The sequence below is a fragment of the Triticum dicoccoides genome, chromosome 5B, assembly GCF_002162155.2.
Source record: "Triticum dicoccoides isolate Atlit2015 ecotype Zavitan chromosome 5B, WEW_v2.0, whole genome shotgun sequence".
In the NCBI taxonomy this organism is placed as follows: domain Eukaryota; kingdom Viridiplantae; phylum Streptophyta; class Magnoliopsida; order Poales; family Poaceae; genus Triticum; species Triticum dicoccoides.
The window spans coordinates 193,272,138-193,293,595 of NC_041389.1; the positions used below are offsets into that span (position 1 = coordinate 193,272,138).

Below are 21,458 nucleotides of genomic sequence, written 5' to 3' on the forward strand. Positions count from 1 at the left end.
GGTAAGAGGTGTCATCTTCTGCGGTCGGCGGCAGCGATCCTTCGTCCTGCTCTTCTCCGAGTTGCTCCCTGCCTCTTCCCTGCTCCTCCGATGGTTGCAAGTTCAATCGCTCCCTACTCGTTAGACCTTATATCTGTGACCATGGTAGGAGTAGATCTGTAGGTAGTATGGTAGACTTTGCAAGTGTTTCTTCATGATGTTGTGTGAGGATGTGGTAGATTAGATGCTAGTGGTGCCGTTTTGGTAGCATGGTAGGTTTTGCTTCTCGGCACTGATGATGTTCATGCTGTTGTGGTAGATGTACATGTTTTCCATGTCGGTTTTAATGCTAGGATGGTAGACGTGGTAGTGTGTTGACCTTCATGATCAATCAGTGCTAGTTTGCTAGATGTGCTAGTGTGTTGAGCTTGATGATGAGTCCATGTGTAGTATGCATTGTCTTTGTTCAGTAGTGCTGAGGCTAACCATTGTAGGACATGACCACCGAGGACCTTAGTCAGGCCATTGTTATGTTCGAGAACCATATCTTTCTCTCCTATGTTGAGGACTCCCAACCGATATCTCAGTTGATGCCTCCTGATTCAGATATTTTTTAGGGGCCTGTGCGCCATCTTTAGTGTTGATGCCTATGACAACTACTAAGGCGGCCACTAAGGCTGGAAAGGCACATATGAGGGGATCAAATGGAGGGGGACACGATGAAATGCAGCCTTTCCTGTCCACCTTCGTCTTTAACAAGATGTGTGAGACATCACGAGTGGCTTGAGGGCTAATAAGGGCTCAAGGAGATGCACCTGAACGTTGTTGCCAAGCAGAATTTTGAGTTTTGTGGCACATAGGTGACCTCAACACAGGTGTATAACCATCTTAGGAAGTGGAGAGCGAGATGATTCCAAGTGTCCAATCAGAGACCTTAGTGCGCACAGTGGGATCAGGACACCTTCACCACTCTATTGAAGGCAGAGCACTACCAAGGCCACATCGCGGATAGCTAACCTACCACTTGTTTCACTTGATCAAACATGCCAATCACAACTAACAGTGTTGTCTTCCTTTCTTAGAATGCCCAAGGATGCTGAATAGCTCGACAGGCCCACGCAGAACTACTCTCAGATGCAGATCATCTTCTCCTGGGGTCTGGGTACCGGCAAGCATGCCATGGGCTCTAGCAAGCCTCTTGGTTCGCCTATGTCTGAGTATCCAGATGCCCAGGAATTGTAGACCATCATCCTTAATGGCCCTGGGAAGGCTGCTGTTGGTGACCACGGTCTTGCTCATGAGAGGAAGAGGAAGAGGGGCCCCTTGATGGAGGAGGAGCTGAGCGTCTTTAGCATCATGATCAATGTTGTTAAGGAGGTGGCATCTGCCATTAGGGAGAGCAAGCACATCGACGTCCACCCTTCCCGCTACAGCGTTGTCATGGACATCATTTGGTTTCAGTGAGGCTCCGATGGTGACGCTTAGCCACCTCCTGGACAATAGGGCATAGGGTCTTGGGTTAATTGGAATGGAAGCGTAACATAGGACCTACCACTTGTTTCACTTGATCAAACATGCCAATTGGAACTAACAATGTTGTCTTCCTTTCTTAGGATGCCCCAAGGATGTTGAGTAGCTCAACAGGCCCACGCAGAACTACTTTCAGATGCAGACCATCTTCTCCTGGGGTCTGGGTACCGGCAAGCATGCCATGGGCTCTAGCGAGCCTCTTGGTTCGCCTATGCCTGAGTATCTAGATACCCAGGAATTGTAGACCATCATCCTTGATGGCCCTGAGAAGGCTACTGTTGGTGACCACGGTCTTGCTCATGAGAGGAAGAGGAAGAGGGGCCCCTTGATGGAGGAGGAACTGAGCGTCTTTAGCATCATGACCAATGTCGTCAAGGAGGTGGCTTTCGCCATTAGGGAGAGCAAGCACATCGACGTTCACCCTTCCCTCTACCGAAAAAGGCTTTCGCCCCGCTTTATAAATAAAGCAACCACCAAGCACAAAGTACCAAGGTCACAACAAAACGCAACACACACGCACACAAAGCCACCGCGGCCCGGTCCAACACACACACCAACAGACCCAAGTCCAGCTGTGGGCACAACACAACAAGCCCAACACAGGCACGCGACGAAATAACACATAAACGGCAGGGCGGTGGCGATGGCGAGAAGACGACGATCTAATCTGGTTCCGGTGGTGGTGGGGGAAGCGGTGGAGCCATCCGGCGAGCCATCGCGCGAAGCTGGGAGATGATGGAGGTGGTGGCATCTCTCTCCCTGGGGCGGCTAAGCGGCCGCAAAGCTGCAAGTAACCAGACCATTTGAACAAAGCGTCAGTAGCACGACGAAGAGGAATGCGCTGAATCACAAGTTTATTCCTAACAGTCCACAGCATCCAGGCAAGCACCCCAATGGCCAGCCACCTAATGTGGCGTACTGCGGATGGGATCGCCTGGAGTTCGGCGAAGAGAGCGGGGAAGTTGTTGTGGTCCAAGCTTCCACCCACTATCTCGCGGAAACAGCTCCATAGGAACTGCGCGGACACGCAGGTGAAGAAGATATGGTTCGAGTCCTCTTCCGGCTCGCAGAGCGGGCATCGCCCATCACCGGGGCCATTGCGTTTCAGGACCTCCACGCCGGACGGGAGGCGACCGCGAATCCATTGCCACAAGAAGATCCTAATTTTCAGGGGAAGGCGAATCTCCCAGATGGAGGAGAGCGCCTCATGGCCAGGCGAGGGGGCGATGGCCTGGTAAAGAGATTTGGTGGAGAATTGTCCAGAAGGCTCTAGTTGCCAACTGGAACGGTCATCTTCGGTCGTAAGATCAGGCTTGTGCAAGGCAATGCAGTCGAGCAGCTCCTGCCAGTCGGCGGTCTCGGCCGGGCCAAAAGGTCTCCAGAACGCGAGTTGCCCCAAGTCAATAAGGGCTGCCGCGACAGAGATCTGCGGGGCAACCGCTGTGGAGAACAGGTCGGGAAAGCGGGCCGCGAGGGGCAAGTCGCCAGTCCATCTATCGAACCAGAACAGTGTGGCAGTGCCGGATCCGACCTCAATCGAGGTCCCGATCCGGAGGACCGGAAGGAGCTGGATGACGGATTGCCAGAACTGGGAGCCCCCAGATCGCTGGCAGAAAGCAAGAGGTTGCCCACGGAGGTATTTCTTCTGAATGATGCGAAGCCACAGTCCACCATCTCCGTTGGCAATCCGCCAAAGCCACCGAGTCAGGAGGGCAATGTTCGTGCGTTTGGATGACATGATCCCAAGACCGCCCTGGTCGCGAGGCTTGCAGATCTCTGACCACCTAACCATGTGGTACTTCTGCTTATCACCCTCACCGGCCCAGAAGAAGCGCCCCTGGACTGTGGCGATCTCGTGATGAAGAGTCTCCGGAAGGCTGTAGAAGCTCATGATGAACAAGAGTAGGCTGGAGAGGGACGAGTTAATGAGAACTGTACGGGCCGCTTTCGAGAGCCACCGACCCTGCCAGGGCTCGATACGGTGCTGAAGCTTCCCCATCGTGGGGCGCAGGTCGTCCACCGTGAGCCTAGAATCACTAATGGGTATCCCAGATACGTCGTGGGGAAGCTCCCAAGCCGACATCCGTGACGAGAGGACGATGCTTTTGCCGGTGATGATTCACGGCGAGCGCCTGGTGGCCCTCCTGGATACGGGCTCCACGCATAACTTCCTGCCCGAGGCAACCATGCGCCGCTTAGCGCTTCAGCCGACGGGCAGGGAGCAACTTCGGGTCACGGTGGCTAACGGCGACCGCCTCCGGTGCCATGGGCTGGCGCGGAACGTGCCCATCACCATCTGCGACGAGCACTTCACCATCACGTGCGCCGGCATCGACTTGGGCTGCTTCGACTTCATCCTCGGTGTCGACTTCTTGCGGACTCTCGGTCCCATTCTCTGGGACTTCGACACCCTCAAGATGACCTTCTGGCGTCTTGGTCGTCGCGTCTGGTGGGAGGGCGTTGGGGGCGCCTCCCCAGCGATGCCGCAGCTTCAGCTGGCCGCGACCACCACCGAGCCCGAGCATCCACTGTTGGATCACCTACTGCAGCAGCCTGGCGACCTCTTCGATGAGCCTCAGGGACTTCTGCCAGCCCGGGTGTATGATCACCGCATTCATCTCCTGCCGAGCACGGCGCCAGTTGCAGTGCGCCCCTACCACTACCCCCAACTGCAGAAGGACGAGCTGGAGCAGCAGTGCGCGCTCATGCTCGCCTTGGGCATCATCCGGATCTCCACGTCGCCGTTCTCGGCGCCGCTCCTCCTCGTCCGCAAGTGGGATGGCACGTGGCGCTTCTGCATCGACTACCGCGCCCTTAACGCCATGATGCTCAAGGACAGGTTTCCTATTCCGGTGGTCGACGAGCTCCTGGACGAGCTACATGGGGCGCGCTTCTTCACCAAGCTCGACCTCCGGTCGGGCTACCACCAAGTGCGGATGCACCCGGATGATGTCGCCAAGACGGCGTTTCAGACTCATCACGGCCACTTCGAGTTCTTGGTGATGCCTTTTGGCCTCTCCAACGCTCCGGCGACATTCCAGGCTTTGATGAACGACGTCCTCCGCCCCTACTTACGTCGGTTTGTGCTCGTTTTCTTTGATGATATTCTTATCTACAGCGCCTCGTGGGCGGAGCACCTTCAGCACGTCGCCAGCGTCTTCAACGAGCTCCGAGCGCATCATCTTCATCTTAAGCGCTCAAAGTGCTCGTTCGGGACGCCTTTAGTCGCCTACCTTGGTCACGTCATCTCGGCCGAGGGGGTTGCTATGGACGCCGACAAGGTGGCGGCCGTCGCGGCCTGGCTGACACCGCACTCACCGCGGGCTCTTCGCGGCTTCCTAGGTCTCGTGGGGTACTGCCGGAGATTTATTTGGGAGTTCGGCCTCATCACGTCCCCGCTCACGCGCCTGCTGCGTCGCGACGCCTTTGCCTGGGATGAGGAGGGGTCCCGTTCTTCAGATGCCTGACTTCGACCGGCCATTCGTCATGAACTGCGAAGCCTTCGGTGTGGGGTTCGGCGCCGTCCTTCATCAGGGCGATGGACCTCTCGCATTTTTCAGCAGGCCCTTCGCTGCGCGCCATCTTAAGCTCGTGGCTTATGAGAGGGAGCTCATTGGCTTGGTGCAGCCGGTGCGCCATTGGCGGCCTTATCTTTGGGCCCGGTCATTCCGGATTCGCACGGATCACTACAGCTCAAGTTCTTGCTGGACCAGAGGCTGTCTACCGTGCCGCAACATCAGTGGATCAGCAAGCTCTTTGGCTTCGACTTCACCGTTGAGTATCGTCCGGGCCGCCTCAACACTGTGGCCGACGCCTTGTCTCGCACGACGCCGACCACGACGCAGCCGTCGGCGACTCCGAGGGGGCAGCGCTTTGCATCCGCTCAGGGCCATCTTTCGCCCTCTTCGCCGACATCCGTCGGGCCACCGCGGCCGCGCCGGACGCTCAGCTCCTTCGGCAGCAACTTGCTGCTGGCGACCTAGAGGAGTCGTGGAGCCTAGCAGATGGCTTGCTCCTACATGGGCGCTGTATCTTCGTGCCGGACCACGACAACCTCCGTCACCAAGTTCTGCTGCTGGCACACTCGGCCGGCCACGAGGGTGTGCAGAAAACCCTCCATCGTCTCCGCGACGACTTCTACATCCTCGGTGATCGGGCCCTGGTCCGGGACTGGGTGCGGTCTTGTGAGACGTGCCAGCGCAACAAGACGGAGACACTGCGGCCGGCTGGTCTGCTGCAGCCCTTGGAGGTGCCCTCTCAGGTCTAGGCTGATATCTCCATGGACTTCATCGAGGGCCTTCCCAAGGTGGGCGGCAAGTCCTTCATCCTCATGGTGGTCGACCGCTTCTCCAAGTATGCTCACTTCATCACGCTCGGCCATCCCTACACTGCTGCGTCCGTGGTCCGTGCCTCTTCGACAGCATCGTCCGCCTCCACGGGTTTCCGTCTTTGATCGTCAGCGATCGGGACTCGGTGTTCACGGGGCATGTCTGGCACGATCTCTTCCGGATGGCGGGCGTGAAGCTCCGCCTGAGCACGGCCTTCCACCCTCAGACGGACGGCACTTCCAAGGTGGTTAACAAGGTGATTGCCATGTATTTGCGTTGTGTCACAGGTGATCGTCCTCGTGCTTGGGTGGATTGGCTCGCGTGGGCGGAGTACCGCTACAACACCTCCTATCACTCTGCCTTGCGCGCCACGCCGTTTGAGGTGGTCTATGGCCAACCGCCCCCGCCCATCCAGCCGGTTGACCCGCCGACAGCTCGGATGGAGGCGGCGGGCGATCTTCTTTGCAACCGCGACGAGATGCTTGCGGAGGTCCGGCAACGCCTCCTTCAGGCCCAGCAGCTGGCCAAGCACTACTACGACGGCCACCATCGTGAGGCGGAGTACGCGATGGGCGATTGGGTGTGGCTGCGCCTTCTTCACCGCTCTACACAGTCCTTGGACCCACGCGCGAAGCGCAAGTTGGGCCCTCGCTACGGCGGGCCATTTGCCGTCTTGGAGCGCATTGGGAAGGTGGCCTATCGCCTTCAGCTTCCGGCCGGTGCTCGCATCCACGACGTCTTCCATGTGAGGCTGCTGAAGCCCTTCCGTGGGGAGCCACTGGCGGCCACACCCGCGCTTCCTCCGACCTCCGATGGGTGCCTCCTTCCGGGACCAACAAAGGTGTTGCAGGCCCAGCTACGTCGTGGGGTGTGGTACTTGTTGATTCAGTGGGATGGCCATCCGGAGGAGGAGGCCACTTGGGAGCAGCGCGACGAGTTTCGCCAGCACTACCCCGACTTTCAGCTCGAGGACGAGTTGTTTGCGCGGGCGGGGAGAGATGTTATGACCGGGGTAACTTATACCCGGAGGAGGCCCACTGGGCAGGTTTCGTTAGGGGCTTAGCCCACAAGTTATCTTATTTTCCTTAGCATCGTGGTTATATAAACAGATGTAAGACTCTTTTGGAATTAAGCAATAAGAATAATTCTATTGCCTGGCTCCCAGAGGAGCCGAACCCTAACCCTAGCCGCCTCCTGCCTCTTGCGCCGCCGCCTCCTCCCTCGTGCACGACGGCGCCCTGCAGCCGGCGACCGCGAGCCCAACCTCGTCCAGCACCCTCCTTCCCCTACAACCTCCGTCCTAGACCTGGTAGAACCCTAGCTCCTACCAATAGGGCTTGAAAATTGTTGATGGCCTACATATTTTCATGAGGTGATATATACACCCCTCATGGTGATGGTGAACTTGCGGTGGTAGGATTACACCCTCTTTTTATGTGGTGGTAGAATGACACCATAGTAGGTAGGATGAACTTGTGATGGTTTTTGGTATATGAATCATGCATTTTTATGTTCTTTATGTTCCATGTGTGCTTCTCCACTTGTGTTGCTTGTCCTGCTTGTTGAAATCTTGTTCTTCTGTCTTGGTAGATGAAGTGGTATGTGGTGTACTCATAGAGGGTTCCAGGAGTCTATGGTTCATGGCATTGCAGACATGCCATGAACAAGTGAACGATTACAAAAACAGCTGCTACAAAGGGTTAAGAATAGGGAGGAGGCAGAGGATGATTACTCCAAGTTCGTCCTCAAAGAGAAGAGCAATCATGAAGTAGGCAAGGGCGCAGATCAAATCGGGTTAAGTGGGCTGAAGAACTTGATAATCTTCATCCAATTCATCGTCATTGTGGTGTTGTTGTTATCCTGTGATTGTACGTAACACTGGTTAGGGTGGTAGCAGGTAAGCTCACCACATTGGGGTGCAAGATCATGACATCGGGCCAAATGCGTGCAACCAAACACAGCCTGCTGCATCAGCCCAGCCAAAAATCACGTGGGCAGCTAAACGCCTGCGAGAAAGTTGCTGCCTTAATGCAGGCAACCAAACATGGTGCCGAACATGGCCCGGAGCCTGTTATCACTCAGCCAGGCTCTACCGGGCCACAGATGCAAGGAGGCTAAAATTGGTGCAGGCAACCAAACATGCCCCTAAAGTTCACTACTTGCTGTTAAATTCAGTCTTTTAGTACAAATTCTAGTTCAGTTAGTTCAGAGCTTGACAAGTGTAGGGAGATGGTACTCTGATTGTAATCATAATCGATCTGTTCTGCCAAAATTTACTATGGTAAAGGAAAGAAAGGAATGGCCGTAGAAGAAGTGAATTCAGAATCAGCTATCAGGGTTCAAGGTTAATTAAATGCCATACTGACTGGGGCAACGAGTGCCACAAATAACGATTTCCTACTCAAAAGGTCTACAAAATACCATTGGAAATCAACGAGTACCTCCTTTCCGGTTTATAAAGCTTGTGTGTATCCCTAGATCAATAATTTGACCAACATAAGATGAGTTGTATAGTCTAAAAATTCTACCATTAGAAAGTATACGATTTGAACTTTCTAATGATATATTTTTTGTGACATATAACTTGTCAACCTAGAGATACGCGCAAGCCTTATAAACCTCTTTAAATATCATAGGATGTGCAAGTAGTAAAAGGTACTGCAAAAAGCCTCTTTAAATATCAATTAAAACTTAATAAATGTAACGGAAAGTGGAAACAAGACGGTAGTAGTAAGCTCCCTATGCCCTACCCAAGTGTTTCTAGTTTATTACATGAGTCAATCTACATCTAAATATGGATCTGTATTTGGTATTTACCTTGACAGAGTCCTGAGATCTATTACTACCTGTATGCACATTTCCATCTGAGTGGTACGGACATGGAGTTCCTTCCTCATCGTCATCGGTGAAGGAAGCAAACCCAGCATCCTCAGTGTAGTCCTCACTCATTGTTGCGGACATGAAGTCCTTTGAATCCTTATCAGCTGATGCCTCTTTTGGTAATGCATCTCTCGAGGAAACACTTGAGCTGTCCCCATCCAATGGCTGGATTCGAAGATAAACCATAGGATGTGCATTACTTTTAAAGCTTCTCTTCGAGTTGAGAGGCACCGGAACAACAGTGTCCTCAAGAAACAGTGCATGTTCTGCCAAGTCTAGTGTTGCAGTTCCCAAATGTTGCCCCTTCAGCTTATCCCTCCTTGGTTCATATAAATTCAACTCAAGCAAGTTCTTTTGCCACTTTCCACTTTTCGATGAGCCCTCCTTCTGAAAAACAACCTGTATGCTTATGAACTCGTTAAATTCGATCTTCCCCGCTGTGGAACCTGAGCAGACTGAAGGTGCAACGGTGTTTGTCTTCCCTGAATTGCGCTCACCATTTTCCCAAAAAAGAACCGCAGAACGCAAAGACTTGAGGGATTCAGAAGGGGGCCATGGGCTTATCTCCTGGATGAAGATGTTGAAGTCTACATGGATGGCAGCATCCTTCTTTGTCTTAGTACGGAGGCCCAGCACCATTGCTCAAACACTAGAACCTGATGGAGCTTATGGATGGTATCTGAAGATGAAAACCTCTCATAAATACAACTGATGGCACCATAAATAAAAGACAAAGAGTCTGTTATGCTGATGATGAATATATTCTCTGTGGAAAATCGACAAAAGATGCATGTGAAATTATATGCACTTAGTCAAAATTTATGAGAAATGACATTACAAGAAAAACTAGTTTGCAACACTGTATCACGGGAATAACACCAGGCGATCAAGATTTAGGTAAAAACTGTAGAAGCCACCCTAAAACGGCATTTTAAGCAAGATCTCTAAAACTGCACTTTTGCCAAGACCCCTGAAACAGAATACGTACTAATCAAACAAGACAACGATTGACGGAGGAAACAAAAACGGCGCAATATTAGACGACAGAAACAAAATGCATTTCGCGTTCCACATCACAGCAATTTAACTATACTAGAATAAAATCAGGTAAGACGGGAAATCTATGCTACCAGCACGGTGAGATCTGAGAAAGAATATGGCTTTGACCAAACTGTGGCAAGCACCCCATGTTCAAAGTTTCAACATTTAGCTGGTAACATAGAGAGACGGGTTCGCCAAAAACAAGTTGGACAAAGAAGCATCAAGGAACCGTATGGAGAAATGGGCGCCTTTTCAATAGAAAAGACGGGAAACTTATCTACAGTAACACCTAGATCGAAGTATAAGCGCTCTAGAAGCAAAACAAACACAAGCTACAACCCCGCTACCAAATTACTCCTCGGTACGACAGCATTGAATGCATATTAAATTTCCCAAAAACAAGAATGCAAATTAAATGCTAAAATGTCTCAACACCGAGTTCGGTAAGAAAACAAGGTAATAGTAAGAAATCAAACAAGTCAACCGAAGAGGTATATAGAGATAGAGCGCGCGCGCAAGCACCTGATTCTACCAGGGGGGGATCCAAACGCAATGCAAGGAGCCGAAAGCGATTGATGGAAAGAGAGAAAGAGGGGTAGAGAAAGAGGGGTATATAGAGAAGAAATGGGAGGAGCTGCTCACGTTGGAATGATTGGCTGCGTGATTGAGTTCGTGGGCACGCAGTAGTGGCTGTCGGTGGGGTGGGGGAAGAAAAAGCACTCGCGACATAAGATGCCGGCCCTCCTCGAGCTGGGGAGGTCCTATATGACGCGTTATGCGTCAAAACGCTGCCCTTTCACACAGGCACGTTGTCGCGGTGCGCCGATTGGGCCGGCCCATTGCAGTGCACCAAAAATAGCAGGTGAAAAATTGTAAAAATCTACAGGACGCGATGGATGGGAATCGACCACAGGACTTACGACTTATGTGCGCACTAGCCACGACGACAGAAGGGCTCGGTTGACCAATATACAGCAGAAAGCTATAAGAACTAAAGAAACTATAAGACTTAACACTGTTTGTAAAAAATCCTTTACGATTTTCCAAATTTTAATTAAATTTTGAACGTATGATTTCGTTTTGATAAGAGCAAACAATTTTGTGATATCACGAACAAATTTTAAATTTCTGAAATGTTTTCGGAAACATGAACATTTTCAGAATTTGTGAACAATTTTCTAAAGCAAAAACATCTTTTAAAGTTTGAGAAACAAAATTTTGAAATGGAGAACAATTTCTGAAATCCTGAACAAATATGGAAGCACAAACATTTTTTGAAAAATGAACATTTTCAGAATTAGTGAACAATTTTCTAAGGCAAGAACATTTTTTAAAATTTGAGAACAAATTTTGAAACGGAGAACAATTTAGAAAATCTTGAACAAATATGGAAGCACAAACTTTTTTGAAAACATGAACATTTTCAGAAATTGTAAACAATTTTCTAAAGCAAGAACATTTTTTTAAATTTGAGAACAAATTTTGAAACGAAGAACAATTTCGAAAGTCCTGAACAAATACGGAAGCAGAAACATTTCTTGAAAACATGAACATTTTCTGAATTTTTGAACAATTTTCTAAAGCAAGAACATTTTTTAAAATTTGAGAACACATTTTGAAACGGAGAACAATTTCAAAAATTCTGAACAAATATGGAAGCACAAACATTTTTTAAATATGTGAACAAAAATTTGAAAACCAGATATTTTTCTGATATATTTGAACAAATTTTGTAAAACACGAACATTTTTTACAGACAATGTAGTCTTTTATTTGAAAATATACTAGCATTTGTAGGAAAGGCAAACAAATTTAAAAAAACGAACATTTTTATTTTTGAATTTTTTTTAAATATGCGAACATTTTTAAAATTTTGAGAATAATTAAACTTCGGAATAATTTTCAGAAATGTGAACAAATTTTAAACATTTTTATGAAGAATGCAGGATAAAATAAAAAACAAATGGAGAAACTAAAAAATAAATAACAAAGAAAAGGAAAGAGAACAAGGAAAAAAGAAAAAAAATAGGAAAAAAGAAAACCAAAAAAACAGAACAAGGAAAAAACCCGGTTCAGGAACCTTCTAGACGTTTCCCAAAACCAGAAAAAATCGGCTGGAAACCTCTAGAAGGTTCGCAAAACCAGGGACGATGAAAGCTTAACCGGGTCGGCCCAGTCGAACCATCGCTCGGTCTCCCCCTATGCGAAACATCGACAGTATGACGCATCGTGCGTCCAATAGGAAATTCCCTCGAGCTGGGAGGAGCAAAAAAAGAGTGACCGGTAGACGCCGGTCGGTCGGCCCAATTTTCAGCCGGTCACCATGCACGTCGTCCGATTTGATCGTGTCTGGCCGTCAGATCATGGTCTGGAATCATTTTCTTTAAAAAAATCAGATCCAACAAAAGCAGAGGGAAACAAAAAGCAATGGCCGCTGCCCTCATGACGTGCGTTTCTCGATGGCTTCATGCATGCAACAATGTGCATGGTGCACCCGTGGCTGCAAATCTGGCGAAGTTGGTCGTAGCTGCAATGGGTGGCGACGGCCACCGGCCGCAGCACCCGTCGTTGAGATCACGTTGTACCTCACCCTCAATTTGCTGATCGCAGCAAAATATTCTGCTGATTGTAGCGAAAAATTCATGATGATTCTATCAAATACCAAATAAAGTTGGTAGCAAAGTTGGAAAATCGGCGTTGTTCCAACAAACCAAAAACCCATTGTGGTAGCAAAAATTGGAGCTTGTTCCAGCAAACAAAAACCCTAGTGGTATCTAAAATGCAAAATTGAACATGGTTCTAGAAAAAACAAAAAGGCGGTGGTAGCAAAATTTGATGCTGGTTCTAGCAAACCACAAAAACATGATAGTAAAAATGCAAAATATGGCACACTAGTACCCTAGTTCTAGCTTCTAGTGGTGCCCGTTGTAGCACCATGAATGCCGGTTGCAGCTTCTCGCCACCCATGGTCGCCAGCAGAGGTTGTCTCCATCTCCAGCATTTGCTCTCACCGTCATGGTGCTCGTCGGTCGTTGTCGTGGCGATTGCAACACGAGAGTCGCCTCCATGTAGCTTTGGCCATCGTCGGTCGCAACATCCACACACATCAAAAAAGGTCGTCGTGCCTAGAAGTTTTGTAGCTCCCTGGACTTGAGGTGCAACTCCCTCGTGGCGGTTGCAGCTTCTGGCTAGATGGGCGCAACATTTGATGAGTGTCGCAGGGCAGTGGTGGTATTCGGGCGAGGCGCCGGCGGCAGGGGCAGCGGTGGTGGTCGTTATGTGCTGCGAGATGGAGACGGTGTTGAGGAGATGACAATGGGGGAAGGAACGAGTGGTAGAGGCCAGAGAGAAAGAGATAAGGATGAGGGAGAAAAGCGGCCGAGAGGGTCCACGGGACACGCGGCGTGCGATGAAACATAGCTAGCGCGAAGCGACTGGCAAAATGTTTGACCGGCTGGCCGTTGTTTAACGTTTCCCAAAAAAGTTAATTATCTGGGGTACACAATCTTACATCGCCATAATGAATTCATACAGGAACAATAAAACCCCATAAAATGGTACACCAACTCTAGTGTTGTAACATATACATACAAAAGATTTCGAATCAAGACGGGTCGGCTGCCACGTACAAAGGGGCACGTGCCCTCATTTGGAGAGTTTGCAAAAAACATGAGTGGTGCAGTATTTGCTTTATGTGGTCCTCACATTCGTTGCCGCGTGGTGTTATGCAAAAAGCCCCCTGACTTGTTGTATTAGTATCATGGTAGTCGCAAACCCCTCGCGTTCTGTCTTGAGGCCTTCGACGTAGCCGCTACCTCGAGGCCTCCAACGTGGTCGTTCTCCATCGTCGTCATGGACCTCTCCGCCGGTGAGCGACACGGCATGGAGCCGCTCCTCCGGGAACCTGGTTTGTTCCCTCTTGAGTATGGCATGTGCCTCTTATCTCCGCGACAACGCCCCTTTTCCCTAGGTTTTTCTTTACTAGTTGATCGCCTGGTGATCTTCATGTTCTGGACGGAAAGGTTGTAGTTTTGTTGGTTCAATAAACTCGAGGAACATTATGCTCCCTTTTTATGTTAGGGTTGGACGATTTTATGGTGGGTCATCATGATTTAGGATTTGGGGGTTCAGTTAGGTTTTTTCGTACTGGTTGGATTAACCCTGTCAATCCAGGTGTGTAGAAATAGTCCTTACATTGATGTTAAAATAGTAGAAAATGTGTTGTTTAGTTGGTTGACATTATGCCATGTTTGTTGTTGATTTCAGTTAAATCAGAACTAATTAGTTCAGATATAGATGTTAGATTTAGTTACTACACGCAGTTAATATTTCCCTGTAGCTATATGATTAATGCAATCATTTGTTGATGAATGTTGCACTATATATAATTGAACTTCATTTAATACAATGCTTAGGAGTTAAGTCTCAAGAAAAAATGTTGCTTTTTTGCAGTTATTTCAGGAGAAGAATCTTTGTTGTTCTCTGTTGAATTTGAGCATACACTACAAAAAGACACATTTGTGATTATACGCATTTGTCAGAGTAGGTCACGTTTTCTGTCACACATGTACATCCATGACGATTTTGATAGTCACGCATGTGCTGTCGTAGAAGTGTTCCGTGACAATAATCCGTTTATCATCACAAAAGTGTCCACCTCTATGATGATAATTGGCGTGTCATGGAAGTGTTTCGTCAAGGGTAACCAACATGTGGCAGACAATATAACGGGTTGCCGTTAAGCTATTGGGTGCAGGTTTTGGATCCGATACCTGTTAACAGCCTCGACCAATCATGATTTTTCATGTGCCAAATCCCCATTCGCCAACGGAACCACGTGTCAGCTCTGCTTAGTGATAGGTGCCCCAACCATCCAATGGACGAGATGCACCTATGAACGGCCCACTCTAAAGCCTACTTAAGGCCCACTTTACTTTGTCAAAACTTAGCAGGTCGACCCATTGAAAGCATGTTAATAACTTCTTTGCATATAGCCCATTTACGGCCCGGGTACATGATGTCTGCTAGAACTACGTCGGTATTTCCCCAAAGAGGAAGAGATGATGCACATTAGCGATGGTAGGTATTTCCCTCAGTGGTGAGACCAAGGTTATCGAATCAGTAGGAGAACCTCCTCACACCACGTAAACAACACCTGCACACAAATAACAAATACTCGCAACCAGACGTGTTAAAGGGGTTATCAATCCTTTTCGGGTACGACGTCTCAAGATAGGCAAATAACGTGAGATAAAAGTGGTAGATAGGATAAATAGATCGCGGAACAAATAAATTGCAGTAAGGTATTTTTGTATTTTTGGTTTAATAGATCTGAAAATAAATGCAAAGGAATACATATCGCTCCAAGAAAGTGACGCCAAAACACTTAAAACAAGAAAAGACTCATATCATACAAGATGCTCCAAGCAAAACTCATAATATGTGACGAATAAAAAATAACTTCAAGTAAAATACCGATGGTTGTTAGAAGAAAGCGGGGATGCCACTCGAGGGCATCCCCAAGCTTAGTTGCTTGCTGCTTCTTGAATATTATCTTGTTGTGCCTCGGGCATCCCCAAGCTTAGCCTTTTGCTAATCCTTGTTCCTTCATCCATCATAAGATCACCCAAAACATGAAAACTTCAATCACACAAAGCTCAACAAAACCTTCGTGAGATCCGTTAGTATAAGAAAGCAAACCATTACTATAAGTACTGTTGAAAACCTATTCATATTTTATTTTTGCATTATATCTACTGTATTCCAACTTTTCTATGGCAAAAACTCATCAAAGAAAACCATAGAATCATCAAAACAAGCACACACCGCAAAGAAAACAGAATCTGTCAAAAAACAGAATAATATATAGCAATCTAGATATTTCGAATACTTCTGTAACTCCAAAAATCTTGAGAAATTAGGAAAACCTGAGAAATATGTATATTAATCTTCTGCAAAAAGAGTCAACTCAAAAGCGCATTTCTGTTATTTATGAAAATATAATTTCGTGAGTGCATAAGTTTCTGTTTTTCAGCAAGATCAAATCAACTTTCACCTAAACCATCCCAAAGGCCTTGCTTGGCACAAACACTAATTTAAACCACAAAAGCACATCTAACCAGAAGTATAATTGTGTATTTTATTGAAAACAGCAAGAAAACCAAAAACCAAAAAGAGGGTTGCCTCCCAACGAGCGCTATCATTTTACGCCCCTAGCTAGGCATAACGCGTAGGATCTAAGTTTTGTCATTCTTATCCTTGTTTTCCTTAGAGGTATATTTGTCGGGAGGTTTTGTAAATAAAACATAAAACACATTATCCATGGAAACCTTAGCACTATCAAGTTGCTTTTTATCATAACCCCTTTGATTTCCAGCAGTGATCCAAGAATAATGTTGATTAACATCGTTAAAAACTTGTTGGATCATATCTAAAATGGGGACTTGCTTTTCAAGATTCTCATCAAAGATTTGGTTATCTCCAAGCAAATGTCTCAAGGCATAATCACTATTATAAAGAATTTCATCAATCATAGGTTTTTCACGATTCATGCCATAAAAATCAAAGATTTCCTAGCTTCCCGTATTATGTAGCCAAATCATTCATCAGAACAAGAGTTGCTAACTTTTTAGCTTTAGGATTCTTTATAACGGGCAACTCATAGAACAATCTTTGCAAGGTAGGATGAGTGCGGATAAATTTAGTTTCAATTTTAGGAACAAGTGCCAAAATAGCTTCTGCATAAGATTTAGTCATTTTAAGTATAGGGATGTCATCAAGGCTTAATTTTCCGACACAATTGAAAAATTCTTGGATATGTTCTTTTCCCATAAAATTTCCTTGTCCCAAGACAAAAGTTTTGGCATCCAGATTACCTGTATGCTCCATTCTAGGACTTAGGCCATCATCTGTTTCTGCCATACCAAAGTCACTCATGGTGACAAGTTCAAGCAAATAAGAGATCTGGCGAGAAAACAACGAACTTAAAAGAGGTCGAATAAAAACGACATTTTTTTGTGAAGTGGGGGAGAGGAAAACGAGAGGCAAATGGAAAATAATGTAAATTGCGAGGAGATGAGATTTGTGATTAGGAACCTGGTTGATGTTGAAGATCCTCCACGGCAACGGCGCCAGAAATTCCTTTTGATGTCTGCTAGAACTACGTCGGTATTTCCCCAAAGAAGAAGGGATGATGCAGTATAGCGACGGTTTCCCTCAGTGATGAGACCAAGGTTATCGAACCAGTAGGAGAACCTCCTCACACCACGTAAACAATACCTGCACACAAATAACAAATACTCGCAACCAGACGTGTTAAAGGGGTTGTCAATCCCTTTCAGGTACGGTGCCTCAAGATAGGCAAATAACGTGAGATAAAAGTGGTAGATAGGATAAATAGATCATGGAACAAATAAATTGCAGCAAGGTATTTTTGTATTTTTGGTTTAATAGATCTGAAAATAAATGCAAAGGAAAATAGATTGCAAAGGCAAATATGATGAAAAGAGAACCGGGGGTCGTAGGTTTCACTAGTGGCTTCTCTCGAGAAAAATAGAAAACGGTGGGAAAACAATCACTGTTGGGCAATTGATAGAACTTCAAATAATTATGATGATATCAATGCAATGATCATTATATAGGCATCACATCTAGGATTAGTAGACCGACTCCTGTCTGCATCTACTACTATTACTCCACACATCGACCGCTATCCAGCATGCATCTAGTGTATTAAGTTCATGGAGAAACGGAGTAATGCAATAAGAACGATGACGTGATGTAGACAAGATATATTTATGTAGAAATAGACCCCATCTTGTTATCCTTAATAGCAATGATACATACGTGTCGTTTCCCTTTCTGTCACTGGGATCAAGCACCGTAAGGTCAAACCCATCACAAAGCACCTCTTCCCATTGCAAGATAAATAGATCAAGTTGGCCAAACAAAACCCAAATATCGGATAAGATCTGAGGCTATAATCAATCACACATATAAGAGATCAAAGAAGACTCAAATAACTTTCATGGATAAAAACATAGATCTGATCATAAACTCAAAGTTCATCGGATCCCAACAAACACACCGCAAAAGACTTCATCATATGGATCTCCAAGAGACCATTGTATTGATAATCAAGAGAGAGAGAGAGAGGAAGCCATCTAGCTACTAACTATGGACCCGTAGGTCTACAAAGAACTACTCACGCATCATCGGAGAGGTACCAATGGACATGATGCACCCCTTCGTGTTGGTGTCTAGATTGGATCTTGTGTTTTTGGACTCTACGGCGGCTGGAATTGATTTTCGTCGACTCCCCTAGGGTTTCTGGAATATTGGGGCATTTATAGAGCAAAGAGGCGGTGCGGGAGGCCAACGAGGAGGGTACAACCCACCAGGGCGCGCCTGGGCCCCCATGCAGGGGCGGAGCTTCGTTGGGGCCGAACCGGGCCATAGTCCGCCCAGGAATTTCGTGAATCTTTTTTACCTATGCTTTGCTTCGTGTCCACTCAGCCTAGCTACAATCGATTTGCTTGACGGCTCAATTGAGGTCTCCCACTAGTGCGCACAGTAGGAGCAGCCGCTACCAGCCGGCTACGCCATCGCCTGCATCTCGCGCAGCGTGAAAATCTAGTTATCGACTAGAGGGTGGGGGTGAATAGGCGATTTTTATGGAAGTCTTCAAAACACGGTGGCTTTGAAGACAAACAGGTAAACTGAGCCTATATAGTAAGCAGCAAAATGAAAGCTACACTAGGCAAGCATTAGTCAAACATATAATACAATGAAAGCATGAAGACTAACTGCAACTAGGTAGACAAGATTAGAAAGGTAGATAGTATGAAGCTAATCAAATATTAGTCTTCACAGAGTGAAGTCAAACATATTAGACAGGCAAGCAATGACTTCATGAAGACACTGTAAAGTAAGGAGAGTAGAGGATAGAACCAGTAGCTTGACGAAGACAAGGATTTGGTAGACCAGTTCTAGTTGTTGCGACAACTGTACGTCTGGTTAGGGAGGCTGAGATTTAACTCAGAAGACCGTGTCTTCACCTTATTCCCCTTGAGCTAAGGACACCCAGTCCTCGCTCAAACACTCTGGTAAGTCTTCGAGGTAGACTTCCAAACCTTCACAGACTTCGTTCACCGTCAATGCACAATGACTCTTGGATGCTCAGAAAGTGACGCCTAACCGACTAGAGGATTCACAGTCCTCAAGTGTAACAAGTCTTCAGATCACTCGGACAGAAAGACTTCATTGATGCCTAACACTCTTTGGCTTTGTCCTTGTAAGGATCTCTCTCTCAAATGCTTTGGAGTGGGTTGCTCTCAAACGACAAAAGTTGTGCACTAACTCTGAGCAGCCACCAATTTATGGTGTAGGGGGTGTGCTATTTATAGCCAGGAGGCAACCCGACCTGATATGTCCGAAATGACCCTGGGTCACTAAGGAATTGACACGTGTCCAACGATCAGATTTCAAACACACGCGACAGCTTGACTTGGGCTACAAGCAATGCTGACTTATCCAGCTCTGGATAAGATTCACTCTCATTGTCTTCGCTCGAAGACATAGGATTTTGTTGAGCATCACATCAGTCACTCTCACTTTGTTCACTTGGACCCCACTTAATAATATGGTGGTTCCTATGACTCAGTAAAGAAGAAAAGGAAACTACGAAACAACTATGTCTTCGCACTCCATAGTCTTCAAGTGAATAGATTCACGTGTCATAATCTTCGTTGTGAATGTCTTCACGAACCACCATTGTCTTCAATGTCTTCACACATTTTTAGGGGTCATCTCTAGTAGGTAAATCGAATCAATGAGGGACACAACCTGTGTTATCCTGCAATTCTCACAAACACATTAGTCCCTCAACCACGTTTGTCGTTAATAATCCAAAACCAACTAGGGGTGGCACTAGATGCACTTACAATCTTCCCCTTTTTGGTGATTGATGACAAACTAGTTGAAGTTTTCAACGGGGATAATAGTATGTGAAAGTTAAGTATTGTGAGTATTATCTTCATACATATGACGAGGCTCCCCCTAAAGATGTGCATATAAATAGTTTGCTTTTGAATGCAAATGCACATGGCAGGTTTTGCTTTGTGGAGGCCATCTTCAAAGTGTGAAGACAATTCATCATGCATATAAAAAGATAATGAAGATAATGATATGCATAATGGAAAATGGACGTCTGCAGAATGACTTCATGCAGAATTTATCATCACATCACAAAGTGGCAGCAAAGGTAGTAGACAACCATCAAGTTTAAGTGTTACAACCCAGAAGCCAAAAGTTTCAGAATGAGAGTTGTAAGAACATATCAAAAAATTAAGCAACCACCCATATGGACTCGCTTGAAGACTATCAACTCATATGCTTCTCCCACTTTTGTCAGTAATGACCAAAAAGGTTTGAAGACATAGAGTATGTACTCATTCCCAGGTGGATACGAAGTTGGAGCAGCAAGGTTGACGTTGGAGTTTGGTGGTGCAGACGGGCCTTGTGCAGCAGCATCATGCAATGTAGTGAGAACCGACGAAATGGCGTCATCTTCTTCATCGATGACTCTCACAATAATAGTTGCAGCCGAAGATGAGACTCAGAATCTTCAATGGAGGGTGTGTGACGCCAACTTGCATTTTGAGGAGGCCTGGAGTCAAACTCGAAATTTTTAGTGAAGTCATCCGCGCGAAGATCATCTTCAGCGTAGAGCACGGTGAGACTCTTCCAGGAACAACGACATGCTTCATGGCTACAAACGAGTTCTTGGTGGCCAAGTTGCGAATGCGGTTGACATCCACCAAGATACTCTGCATCTAACGCTTCAGCCAGTCATGATGTTTGTCCTACTTTCGATGTAAAGCCACCAGAAGCTCACGGTCATTAAGTACACGAGGACGCTTCTGAGTCCTTTCAGCAATGGAGCTTGCAGTGGCTTCGTTATTTGCACGGTGCGGTAGGTGCAGGTTGCCAGCCAAAGGATAAGCAGGAGTTGTAGCATTGGGCACATGAGCACCATCAATGGGTTGTGTGAAGCGCTGGAACTCAGCATTCTGAAGGTGGAGGGGCTTCTTTGCAGGCTCGGGGTAGATGGCTTCAACAGACATATCAACATCAGGCAAAAATACAATGTGATTGCGAGCTGATGGCCGATAGTCAACAGTTGAATGACGCTTAATCAAGCGCATCACCCATGGAGCATAAAACTTCAGACCAAACAGATCAATCCCAGAAGCAGCAAGTTGTCTGATGAAGAAATCCTGGGTGTTGAATCTGATGCCATTGATGATATAGAATACCAAAGTCTTCATGGCGCCTTCAAGTTTGGCTTCAGGATGAATGGCCTTTGATGGGCCAGAGAGTATGCATCAGAATGTGATATACTATGCATGGCAGATACTCAAGGTCCTTAACAAAGAATTCCTTTGGATATTCAGCGTCTTGGGGCAAAGGCTTCATCATGCTAAGCATTTGGCTCATGTTTGGCTCTGGCTTCTGAAATATGCTCTGCAGTTCATTCTGATAAAGCGAACAACCAGGTTCATATAACTCACCTGGAGTGGGCAGGGAAGTAAGCTCGATGATATCCTGAGCTTTGGCTTCGTGATTCACATCACCTATGATCCACTTAAGGATCCAAGTCTTTGGATCCTCGTTGTAACCTAGAATGTGTAAAGTGGCATA

General features: G+C 46.9%; 1 protein-coding gene across 3 annotated transcripts in view; it reads right to left on the reverse strand.

Moving 5' to 3' along the window:
* LOC119308047 overlaps positions 1 to 10,497 on the reverse strand; it is a 25,674-nt gene extending 15,177 nt beyond the window's left edge. The window contains exons 1-2 of one of the 3 annotated variants that reach the window (XM_037584158.1): positions 10,401 to 10,497; positions 8,655 to 9,396 (exon numbers count right to left, since the gene is read on the reverse strand). In XM_037584158.1, the coding sequence (XP_037440055.1) occupies positions 8,655 to 9,356 (702 nt within the window). In that variant the 5' untranslated portion in view covers positions 9,357 to 9,396; positions 10,401 to 10,497. Of the gene's footprint in view, positions 1 to 8,654; positions 9,397 to 9,847; positions 10,007 to 10,280 lie in introns of those variants that run through there. The other 2 variants (XM_037584157.1, XM_037584159.1) reach the window with 2 other exon arrangements.
* Between the last annotated feature and the right edge of the window lie 10,961 nt (positions 10,498 to 21,458).